Raw genomic sequence first — 13,291 nt, forward strand, 5'->3', positions numbered from 1 at the left:
GGATATAGATGGGCGTACTGCTGCTTTTTCATGCTTAACACTTGCCCGACCATTTTTGAACTGCTCAATCCATTTGTAAACACTCAGCAGTAAAACAACTGAGGTTCTGCTAAAGCTTTATAACACACTGGTGAGGCCTCATCTGGAGTACTGGGTGCAGTTTTGGTCTCCAGGAAACAAAAAAGACATAGCAGCACTTGGAAACGTCCAGAGAAGAGCGACTAGGCCGAGTCCAGGGCTACAGGGGATGAGTTATGAGGAAAGATTAAAAGAGCTGAGCCTTTACAGTTTAACAAAAGGAAATGAAGAGAAGACCTGACTGAAGCGTTTAAAATTATGAAGGGAATTAGTTCAGTGGATCGAGAAGGTGACTTTAAAATGAGTTCTTCAAGAACATGGGGACACAGGGTACATTTTTGCACAAACGTTAGGAGGTTGTTCATTACGCAGAGAACCACAGATGCTCAGATTAAGTGACCAAGTACTATGGTATACAGTATGGCTCTGAGAACTTTCAAAACTCATCTTGATGGTATTTTAGAAGAATTAAGTGAATTGGACTGGCAAGGTTTGTTAGACCGAACGGCTTGTTCTTGTCCAGATTATTCTCATGTTCTTGTCTCCATTTTAAGCAGAAAGCCTTCTGAGGATTTTGGCCCCTGGTAAACTTTCAGCCAATAAAAAGTGGATCACTGTTCTTCTTTTGTTGTCAAACAGGGACCATGTTGGCCACGTTTAACCTTAGGAAACAACAAGAGAATCTGACTGATCAGGTTGCCAAACAAGACCCACCATGTTTCCAGAAGTGCACAGGGAAAGCTATACAGCTAACCCACACAAATTTATCATAAAAGTGTGGAAAACTATCAACATATCCTTGCACTATGTATAATTACTTTTTACCTTTCCATTCTCTCACCTGGGTAATGTCAGCTACCTCAACTATTACTTTAACAAAATAGAAAACGAATTATTCTAAAAAATCTGCACATGCATTCTACAGTAACTGTTTGAATTCCTTTGTACACAGAATTTTCACTTGTATTATACAGATTTATTACTATGGCATGATTTTTAAATATGCAGTATACATTACAATACACAATCACTTCATTTTTAAAGTATAAAATATGGGAAGATTATTAAATCTAAAATTGCTGATGAGCAATTTTGTAGTGCAAACATGATGTGTTAACAGTTCAGAAGTACAAATTCATTGAGTCATTTGTTAGTGCGATCAAAATTCCGTTAATATTGCTACATTTCAATGTTCATTTCGAGAATATATTATGAAGTACAGTATGCAGTTCAAATGAAAGATCCAAAGTGGGCACTCATAGCAATTAGCATGTCATCAGATTATATAAATATACACTAAGCGTCCTTTATGCATACCATCTACCAAGCATGAAGTACACAGAATTAATATGATATTCAGGTTTCTTGACTTTAACTTAAATTAGGTTAAATTCTCTACCACTTAAACTAACTACCGACTTTTCAAATTATTCAGATTCAGATGCTAAAAGCATTCTGCGACGTAATCTCCGCAAAACTTTGTCTAAGCCTGCAAAGCTAATCATCATAGCCAGCTCCCATTTCAGGTTTATTACAGACATTTGACAATTCAACTTCTTCAATAAAAACCTTCTTTACCAAACTCGGCTAAATAAATACATTTCCCTATTACTGTATATTATCTTGCCCTGCCATGGGAAGTGCCCTTTGGTTAAAGTAAATGATATTTGGTTTCCCTATGAAGACCACCAGGCTATGTGCAACTGCTAACTCGGGTTTCTTTGGTTTTCGAATGATGACTCCCAATGGCAATCAGTTTTAAGGCTCATGATGCACAAACAGCAGGATGGAGGATCCTCTGAAGCGCCAATAATTACACGGTCAGTTGCTCCAGAATGCTGTGCAAACTTGCAGCACTTTTTCGTATGTTGTCAGCTTCTTCCTCTTCTAGAGATATCTTGCATTTGTCAATCACTCCACTCGCTCCTATAACACAAGGTAAACTAAAAAAGACCTTGGCATTAAACCCACACCAGCCCTGAAAAAGAAAAGAAAACATCATTATTCACTTTTTATTAAGTTCCCTGAATTAACTGAAATAATAACATCTCAGCTGGATGTGTGATTTCTACTAAAATAACATTTTTAAAACACAATGAAAACTAAAAATTCTACGGAATTCTACGGAATCTATGGAAAACAAGTCATTTCATTTAAGGAAGGTAAAAATTTAGATTCCAAACCAGAACAAAGTTGGAAAACGGGCTTCAAATCCAATACATAAAGGTGAACGTGTGTTTGTCTGGTATGCAGATCCACATTGTTGAACAGGTCTCTGCCAAATTTAGCCCAAATTCCTCATTTGTACTGGGCAAGAAAGTTGGCCAAGTTTCATTCCAAAATGTATCCCCCATAGAGGAACTTAACTCACTGCCCACACCTGCACTTAAATTTTGGGAGCTGAGGATCAGTTCGGCAAGGTACTTGCCACTGAGTGCCACCCTTATGGCTCCTTCTGTAGGTTGTCCTATGTTGCTCATTCAGGCTGTGGGTAAAAGCCCCGACCACCAGGCGCTTGCCAACAAGCTTTAAGTCCTCGCTTCTTTGTGTGGACCCGTTTCCATTTTCCTGAGACCTTAGAGCAGACCCAGAACATGCTGGGCAGGTTGCATTTTCCAGCTAGCCTGAGAAAACTGTGGTATTCCCCCCACATGGGTCCAACTCCAGCCCAAATCAGGGCATCACAGCTTAGACTGCTGCCCTTGTAATCCATACCCAGATAAGCTACAGAAAATGGATGGATGGGCAGATATATACCTGCACTTTATTAGGGCAGTGCCCCTAGGAGGCATTTTTGGACTTGGGACAGGTATGCAAAGTTGCTCCCTATGGTGAGTTTAGTCAGAACAATGTTGGTTTGGGCTAAAATTGCAATTCTTTAGTAACTGTACTTGCACTTTAGTAAAAGTTTACCCTGGGCACTACTGTGTACCCCTGTAAATCTTATATATAAAGCAGACTGTAACAGTCTTGTGGTCTTGTACGAATGTTATCATCCAATTGAAGTGTGGAACGTTTACTGAAGCACCATTTGTCAGCTGATTAGGAAGCTGACATGTAACCATATATATATATATATATATATATATAATATCCAACGCCTTTATGTCTGAATGCCTGTTCGCGTTTCAGAAGAGAACTACTTAACAGATTTAGATTGAGATTTTTTTCTATAATTTGCTTGAACATTACGGTTGATTTTGTGACTTCTCTCATTGTGCATCATAATTCGCTTGCGGTACCGATTTATTTGTGCGAATCCAAGAGGGAGTTGCAGCAGGCCAAGTGGAGAGGGGCGGGGCCCTCCTCACTCACACGCCAGCCTTGGGGCGTGTACCTTACCTCCACTTAGCTAGCAAACGAGAGAACTACTTAGCGGATTCAAATCAGGTTTTTTTCTACAATTTGCTTGGAAATTCCGGTTGATTTTGTGACTTCTCTCATTGCGCTAAGAATCATAGTTCACTTGCAGGAGCGATATATTCATGCTAATCCGAGACAGAAGCTGTGGGCCAAGGGGAGGGGAAATGTGACGTCAGGAATAGGGAGCCAGGCAAGACCCTCATCACTCACGCGGCAGCCTCCACTTGAGTTGGTCTAACCCAGTGTCTCCCAACCTCGGTCCTGCGGCCCTCCACTGTGGCTGCAGGTTTTTGTTCCCACCAGCTTTTGTTTTTAATTGGACTCCTGGGCTAATTAAGTGATGTGTTATTTCCCAAGTTCTGTGTTTTGGAAACAATATAGAAATTAGAAAACTAAGTTTGGTAACAAATAATATATATATATATATATATATATATATATATATATATATATATTAAAATATACCAAGCAGTTATATGGGAATAATGTATTTTTTTCTTTTAAACAATATTTTCATCTTGATTTTCATTCTACTTTTCCAGGTGTTCTAATTGTTTAATTAATCCATTATTTACTAATTACTGGGTCTGATGCTAAAGTACTTGCAGCCTTTGATTATTCAGTGTTGTTTGCCAGCATGTCTTCTCTGCTCATTTTTAATTGTCATTAATAAGATACAACAAAGTGGAAAAGCTACACAGAGAAAGGGCAAAATATAATGAAATTAACAAAAGAGAGTTAAGCATTTAAATCAATAGCAAAAGCAGAAATATTTCTAAATGTCATATAAATGTAAAAATCATGCTGCTGTGCTTTTCTGAATGTAGAATAAAAGAAAAATAATACCAGCTAATTAAATGAGATCAGAGTTATCAGGTGTTGTCACTGAAGAGGAATCTGGTTGGAACAAAAACCTGCAGCCACAGGTGGTCCCCAGGACCGAGTTTGGGAAACACTGATCTAACCTCTGTGTTTTGGAGTGTACCTCGCCTCTGCTTAGCTAGTGATACCTGTTTGTTTATTGATTTTTAAAGTTTGTCCTGTTTCACTACTACGCGGGCAGAGCCACGGGGAACGGCTAGTATTCTATAAATTAGCCATTGAAGCTACTTTAAATAGTCACACAATAGATAGGAAGTGACAAAGATGTGAATAAAGCATGGCAACAATGCTAATGATGTAAAACATAGTAGAATATTCTGAGGCCCACTTGGTCCAAGAATAACCACAGCCTATTCCTGGGAAGACTGAGAGTAAGACGGGAACCAACTCAGGGTGCCAATCATAGGGAACAAATAAATAACAATCCATCAAAAACCTAAAAAAATTGAATATTTGTATCCAGTTTTGTTGAAATTAACACTTTAGTGGTTCTTGACAGCTATTCCAAGTAAGATGGAGTTTGAAAATAAAATATGGGTGAGCAATTGTTCTAAAAATGAAAAAAGGGTGAGAAAGAATGAAAGTGATGATGAATAAAAGACAAAGTAATAGTGAAGCCTAATGAAGAGTGAAAAGAAACGATCTGAATATGAACACTGCAACATCCTCTTTTCTGCTGACAGGCTTTCGGTATCAGGGATCCACAATTTGTTAGGTCAAAAATTAAACATTATTCTCATGACACATTTTCATCATGCGCCTAAAGCATACCAGATGTTGTAAATGCCATTTGAAATCTCAGTTTTGTTTGGGAGAAAATGAAAGAAATTGTTCATACCTTTGCCAAGGTGCTAATTGAGTGAACATGTCTTTGATCCAGCAGTATACTATGAACCACATCAGCCACTGATAGTCCAACTGAGGAAGAACGGTGTCCTCTGCCCTTTAGGATTTCAAGGGCCCTATGAAGAGAAGAAGCAGACTTTATAGTACCATTAAATAGATATACTGGGCACAGAGTGCCAGCTGCCTTACACGACAGCAGATGAGCAAAAAGCAGTACATGAGGAAAAAGTCACATGTAACTATTTTTCAGAAAGGCGTACACTATCAAATCTTATCGCATGCCAGGTCAGGAGCAATAGAATAACACTTTTTTGTGCACAATGTGTGCGCCTGCACAATTCTGAGCACTGTCAGCCACCATATTGAACTTTCCAACATCACTAATTCTCCAACTTCCCGTGTAGGTAGAAGGCCGAAATTTGGCAGGCTCATTCCTTACAGCTTACTTACAACAGTTAAGCAGGTTTCATTTCGAAATTCTACGAGTAACGGTCATAACGGTTGACAATGTTCACCATGTTGAACTTTCTTATTTATGGCCCCATCTTCACGAAATTTGGTAGGTGGCTTCCCTGTGCTAACCAAAACCGAGGTACGTACTTATTTCAGTGGTATGACGCCACTGTCGGCCACCATATTGAACTTTTCAACGGTCTTTGTTACTTATGGGCCCATCTTCAAGAAATCTGGTACGCGGGTTCCCAATGCTAACTAAATCCTCCTTACGTACATATATACGTCCATAGCCTGCAGCTCGGTCACCATGTGAGGCAGCGTTGGGTCCCCTATCCCAACGCCTCCCACCTTGTTGGCTGCCTGCCTATATAAGGCCGTCCATCGCTTCGGTCTCTACATTCCCTTCCTTGCTTCGCCACGGGATTCATGTCTGCCTGTTGATAACTACAACCTTTTATTTAAGCCACGGCTTCTCCGCTGTTTTATTGTTCGTTTATTATGATTATAGTTATTGTTTAGGTATTTTAGACTTACTTTACATTGTTCAGGTACCCATTTCCTTTATCATTCCAACCTTACCCCCATTAACATGTCTATCGAGGTGATCACCATCGATCAAAGAACTGTCACTTACTGAGTGGTTTCCATGTCCGGAGATGGCACCTGCCTTTTCCATTCTCTGTGTTACATATTGCACGGCCATATCAGGCTCACTCTTGATATCTGGAGGAACATTATGTCTTATGTATTGAATGACTGGGACAGGTTCAAGGTGTGGACTGATGACGGTACAGGAGATAATTATACTACACAGGAGCACTAGAAGAGTCAAATGCTTAAGCCCTTCACCTATGGTTCTGCATGTGAGTTGATGGCTGCCGCTGAATTGTTCGGTTGTCACTTTCAAGTGTACCGAAATGGCCAAATATTTTACACCTTTCAACAACTGCCAGTGCTTCTTAAACATCTTAGACTCACAGGTGACAATTTCAGTAGTGGACACTTTGATGTTTGATGTTTAAGTTTAAACTCTCAAAAGCTGGATGTGAGGTTATCGATGAAACCGGTTGTATACTTACAATGCTTGACAGATGCCGAATGTCACTTCAACACAAGTCCTGCAAATACTGTCGTAATTGAAACAAACCATGAAACTCAAACCGATTATGACAGCAGCAATCCAAGCTGTGAGATTTGAGACAAGATTACTGTTCACATGGCCGACTGTACGTTGCATGTTCAAGAGTAAGCTTAGCGCACAGCTTGGTCATATTACAACCGGAGGGCCAAACTCACAATGTGGTATACAAAGAGATCCTTAACAAATAATTATTGGTATATTTTCCCCCAGTTTAAAAAGGTTTAATTTGCTTCTTAATAAAAATGTTAAGGCAGTACTTCGCCGCTGCGAAGCGCGGGTATTTTGCTAGTACATTATAAATAGTAGCAGTCCTAGCACTGACCATTACTGGACACCACTCTTAACATCAGCCAATTCCTATAAGGTGTCTCTCACTATCTCCCTGTGCTTCCTGTGTCTGAGCCAATTCTGCACCCAACTACACACATCGCCCTTAACTCCCACTTCTTTCAGTTTGATGCCCAGCCTCTCATATGGCACCTTCTCAAATGCTTTCTGAAAGTCCAGATCAATATCATCATGTGCACCACTTTGATCGTATCCTTTTGTTGTTTCATCATTGAACTCCAACATGTTGTTACAATGTGACCTTACTCTTCTGAATCCAGATGGGCAATGATGTCTGTATACATCCAAGATTGTGGATAAGTTCTTACAAAAAATTACCATTTGTTTTCTTGACATCATTGTCTCTGGCACAAACTTATTTATTATGCATTTTTTTGACTTTGGGTTTTATTTTGCGCTTAGTGAAAGTGCAGTCCGACATTCTGGTCGTTCTACTTTCAACTGTAATTTATTTCCTTTTCTGCTTTATTAAATATAATTTTTTCCCGTCTAAGGTAGTACAGTACTTCAAATTTGACAAGCAAAAATGGAACAGAGCAAGCTTTAACAGAACACTGTTATATATTTAACTAGGTTAAAAAAATATATATAGTTCATTATTTTAGTAATAATCTGGCCAAAAATTACTTACTGTGAATTCACAATGGAGACTAAATAGGAACTCTACCTTCTCTATCACCCAGAAAGGCTACAAGTTTAAAAATCTCCACAGAGATACACATGAACTTTTTACCTGTCAGTGAGCCGCCTCAGTGGAGCAGACCCAGGTATAACTTCTGCCTGGTTGTCCTTGGAGATGTCAGCGCCGCTCCAAGCAATAACTAAAGAAATAAAAGTAAAATATACTAGCAAGTTGGTGTTTACTGATTTTTACAATCCAGGAAAATGTTTAGGACTAATGTATTACCATCTGCCTCCTCATACTAAGTCAGTGATTTGAAGCCTACTTGTTTTTACACCTTACAAAATGTATGTAAGTGTTACAATGGAGTAAAATAATACATCTTATTTATACAAGGCGCCTTTCTAAGCATTCAAGGTCACCAAACAATCAATAAAAAAACACATTATAAACAAATCTTAAAACATCAGAAAATATAAAAATTAAAACCAAACAAAGCAACCGTAATCATAGAGAAAATTTAAACAGATGAGTTTTAAGTTTACATTTGAAGGTTGAGAATGATTCACTATTTCTAAGCTCAGTAGGTAGTGAGTTCCAGAGCAGCTGAATGCTCCGCTCCCCATGGTGGTTAGATGGGTGAGAAGGACGGTCACGTGGATGGAGGAACAGGATCTAAGGTTACGGGAGGGAATGGCAACATGAAGAAGGTCGGACAGATATGGAGGGGCGAAGTTATGAATGGCCTTAAATGTTAACAGCAGAATTTTAAAATCAATTCGAAACTTAATCGGGAGCCAGTGAAGCTGCTGCAAGACCGGAGTAATATGGTGAACAGATAGGGTTCGAGTAATGACGCGAGCAGCAGAATTCTGGACTAGCTGAAGTTTATGGAGATATTTATTAGAGAGAACAAAGAGGAGTGAATTGCAATAGTCCAGAGATGAGAAGTAACAAGACTGTGAACAAGAATGGCAGTGGTATGGAGAGTGAGGGAGAGGCGGATACGATTAAATATTATGTAGGTGGAAGTAAACAGACCAGGTGTTGTTATTAATGTGAGATTAGAAAGATGGAGTACTGTCGAGGATGACACCCAGACTCTTGACCTGAGGAGAAGAGGAAACAAAAGAGTTATCAATAGCAAGTGAAAGATTATCGGCCTTGGATAATGATGATCTTGTACCAATGAGAAGAGCCTCAGTTTTGCCACTGTATAATTTAAGAAAATTTGAAGAAAACCAAGATTTAATTTCAGCAATGCAGTCAATAAGCGAAGATGGTGGAAAAGAAGAGGTGGGTTTACTAGCAAGGTAGAGCTTCAACATGTGTCATCAACATAACAGTGAAAATTAATGTTATATTTACGAAAGATATTGCCAAGGGGAAGAAGATAAATAATAAAAAGAAAAGGCCTCAGGACAGAGCCCTGGGGCACACCAGAAGTAACAGCGGTGGGTTGGATTAAAGCGGTGGGGGGGATTAAAGTACAAAAGAAAAATCCTGTGCCTGAAACTTGGATTGGGGGGCCAATTTAAAAACTAATAACTGAAATAACACGTAAATGAATTTGTATTTTTATGATCCTAAAAACGTCCGTATGCTGGAAAATCATAAAATGTCACAATGATTAAAATGATATAGCACTACTAGCATTATAAGTGCTCATCAGACTTCATGCAACCTTATCCAGGTTGGTTTTTCCCCTGTGGAATCTCTAAGCTGCCTTAGAATAACAATGCTTGCATATGCACTGCTATGCCAACCAAAATTCCTTTATTTCTGAAAGAGGCTTCAATATCTTTAAATGAAATTATCAGGTGGTAAATGGATGGATCAGTAGCTGACTGAAAGGACTCACCGTTATTTTCGGACAGCTCCCCAATGACCCATGCCTGCTTCTCACCGGGCAATAACTTGGTAGAATTAGAAAGTAGACGCTGCAGCCGCTGCGAGTCCAGATTACATCCTATTCCTATAACTTGATTTGGTGGAAGGCCGCTCAATTTCCAAGCAACACAGGTCATAATGTCAACTGAAAAATAGTTTTATTTTATAGAAAGGATAAAAATTAAAAGTAATCATGGTTACCTATATTTAACACCCCAGTACTTTACAATATACAATTTTTGTGTACATAGTGTGAATTTGTCTCAGTTGAGCAACACCAATATTGCCATATGATCAACAGTAAAAACAAAACTCAATTTTCTATTTAAGGTCTTTTAGATTTTCTATAGGGCTATGTTAGGAATTGCTGAATTGCCTGAGTTTTGCCTGCTATTTTCCCCAGGGCTCTCCAATAAGTAAGCGCTTTTGGGCTCTGCCACCACCCTTCTTTATGCCTTTTATATGCCCCAGCCCTTCCTTTTGTGAGGAAGTCGGGAGTAGCAGAAAAGTATGCGAGAGTGGTGCAGGATATGTATGAGGATAGTGTGACTGTGGTGAGGTATACGGCAGGGATGACAGCCTGGTTCAAGGTGAGAGTGGCATTACACCAAGGAGCTCGTTCATATGTGTAATGGCGATGGACAAATTGATAGAGGAGGTCAGACAGGAGTCTCCACGGACTGTGATAGTTACGAATGACTTTGTGATCTGTACTTAGAGTAGACAGCAGGTTGAGGAGTCCCTGGAGAAGTGGAGATATGCTCTTTTTCATTAAAAAAAATGTTTTTTCCCCATCCACACACTAGCATTTTCACATCATTTATAGTCAGACCCATAAGTATTTGGACAATGACACAATTTTCATAATTTCTGTATGCCACCACAGTAGATTTGAAATTAAGTAATCAGTATGTGATTGAAGTGTAGACTTTCAGCTTTAATTTAAGGGGTTTACCAAAAATATTATATGAGCTGTTTAGGAATGACAGCCATTTTTCTGCATTGCCACCCATTTCCAGGGACACAAAAGTATTTGGACATTTGACTGTCAAGCTCTATATCCAGGTGTGAGCAGGTCCCCGATTATTTTATTAACTATTAAGCAGGTAAAAGTTGTGGAGTTGATTCCAAGTGTGGAAATTGCTTTTGGAAGTTGTCTCTGTGAGCTCTCAATATGACGTCCAAAGAAATGTCAATGCAAGTAAAAACAGGCCATCATTGGGTTAAGAAAACAAAACAAACCCATCAGAGAGAGAGCAGAAACACCAGGAGTGGTCAAATCAACCATCTGGTACATGCTTTAAGAGAAGGAACACACTGGTGAACTCAGCAACACCTGAAGGTCTAGAAAACCACAGAAGATGACTGTGCTGGATGATTACACAATTCTGTCCTTGGTGAAGAAGAACCACCTTCACAACCCTCAGCCACACCAAGACAACTCTCCAGCAAGTAGGCCCATCATTGCCAAACTGCACAATCAAGAGAAGAGTTCATAAATGTAAAGAAAGAGGGTCTACCACAAGGTGCAAACCACTGGGAAACCTCAAGTATAGGAAGAACAGATTAGACTTTGTCAGTAAACATTTTTTAAAAGCCTGTCCAGATCTGGAACAATTATATCTGGACAAAGGAAACGAGGATCAGTATATACCAGAATGCTGGAAACAGTATGGAGAAGAGAAGATATGGTTGATGATCCAATTAATATTTCATCTGTGAAACATGTTAGAAGGAGTGTTATGGCAGTCAGTCAATGGTGTTTATTGATGATGTGACTGCTGGCAGAAGTAGCAGGATGAATTCTGAAGTGTGCAGGGCACTATACTGTCTGCTCAAATTCAGCCAAATGCTGCACAACTGAGAGGACGACACTTCACAGTACAGATGGACAATGAGCCACAACATACTGTAAGAGCAAAAAAAGTGCTTTTCAACATAAAGAAGTGAACTATTCTTCAATGGCCAAGTTGGTCAACTGACCTCAACCCAACTGGACAAGCAGTTCACTTGCTGAGGACAGAAGTGATGGCTGAAAGTCCAACAAACAAGCAGCACATGAAGACAACGGCAGTAAAGGCCTGGCAAAGCATCACTAGGGTGGAAACCCAACACTTGCAGACTTCATGCAGCCATTGACTGGAAAGGATTTTTAACCAAATATTGAAAATGGTCATTATATTTATGATTAGGTTAGTTTGTCCAAATAACTTTGAGCACCTGAAATAGAGGGGCCATGTATACAATTGGATGTCTTTTTCTAAATGGCTCACACAATATTTTGTTAAACCCTTTGAAGTAATATTGAAAGTCTACACTTCAATCACATCTTGATTGCTTAATTTCAAATCCACTGTGATGATGTACATTGCCAAAATTATGAAAATTGTGTCACTGTCCAAATACTTGACGACTGTACTGTACATCATTTACAGAAAGGCAATAAATGGAAACTAATGTCTAAATTTTTAAACAGAAACATGGCAGTGTGGACGTAGCCTTAAGGAAGGTGTGCGGACATGAACGATAATCAGATGGGACTAATTCTGGGATTCTTAACGTGTTTACTTATTTAAAAAAAAAATTAAAGTTGTTTACTTACCTGGTTGAGAGGCAATAAGTAACACTCCATTGGGGTTGTGCCTGGCCACATTTGGTATGATCGTTCGGAAAAGGTCAACATTGGCCTGGACAACATTTAAATAGGACTGCTCATTACTCCAGGCATTCGCCATTACTGCCACCACCATTGAGCCGGCAGATGCTGCAAAATCTAAAAACACACAAAAGTTTAATGAAACTGGGTTTGCAATGGTCTGTACATCTCAGTTTAAATAAATGGGTTAACATCTTTTCCTTGCAAATTGCATGAAAAAACCTTATGTGTCAACTGTAGTAATCTCAAAGCAGCACACTAACAGGACAGCCCCCTGTGGTTAGTAAATACAAAATGAACTCATATTTCGCTTGAAGTCCATTCACAGCAGACCATGCAGTATTAAACTTGTCCTCAATTGCAGGAAACACAAAGCAACAGCTGCTGCCCTCTAGAGGTGACAGTAAAAAAAAATATTTCTCCTCCCTCCTAATATCCTTTGTTGTTGCATGTTTTACACAACGGCCAGCCTCAGACCATTAGCTAAAATAAAATACCTGTGTATATTTAGATCACTGTTTTCAGTTTGTAGATCATTATTTTCTTTATTCAAGGAACACAGTCATCCAACACCTTCCACTGTATCCAGGGTACATCCTGCTTTCCTGACACGTTTATTCAGGCATTGTGTTTCTTTGGAGCTCAGGTTGCTTCCCCAGGAGACCACAGCGTAGAACACCACACTGGCTATTATGGTCTGACAGGACATTTCCAGTAGCTTGCTGCACACATCAAAAGACCCGAGAGTCTCCTTAGCAAGTGTGGTCTGCTCTGTCACTTCTTATACAGCCCCACTGAATTGTCAGACCAGTCCGGTTTGTTGTATATATGGACCCCTAGGTACTCGTAGCTCTGCACCACTTCCATGTTCTCCCCCTGGATGGTGACATGTCTCAGAGGCTCCTTGGCATGCCCAAAGTCCACCAACAGCTCTTTTGTCTTGCTAATGTTGAGTTGAAAGCTGTTCTTCATTTCAAGATAATGACACTCACTGTGGTGCACTGGAGTT

General features: G+C 39.5%; 1 protein-coding gene across 1 annotated transcript in view; it reads right to left on the reverse strand.

Moving 5' to 3' along the window:
• Positions 1–1,032: 1,032 nt before the first annotated feature.
• Positions 1,033–13,291, reverse strand: part of uevld (UEV and lactate/malate dehyrogenase domains) — a 56,182-nt gene continuing 43,923 nt past the window's right edge. The window contains exons 8-12 of the mRNA XM_039736201.1: positions 12,229–12,399; positions 9,598–9,771; positions 7,848–7,935; positions 5,162–5,285; positions 1,033–2,056 (exon numbers count right to left, since the gene is read on the reverse strand). Of these exons, the coding sequence (XP_039592135.1) occupies positions 1,892–2,056; positions 5,162–5,285; positions 7,848–7,935; positions 9,598–9,771; positions 12,229–12,399 (722 nt within the window). The 3' untranslated portion in view covers positions 1,033–1,891. The remainder of the gene's footprint in view (positions 2,057–5,161; positions 5,286–7,847; positions 7,936–9,597; positions 9,772–12,228; positions 12,400–13,291) is intronic.

Source organism: Polypterus senegalus, chromosome 1 (assembly GCF_016835505.1).
Source record: "Polypterus senegalus isolate Bchr_013 chromosome 1, ASM1683550v1, whole genome shotgun sequence".
NCBI classification, from domain to species: domain Eukaryota; kingdom Metazoa; phylum Chordata; class Cladistia; order Polypteriformes; family Polypteridae; genus Polypterus; species Polypterus senegalus.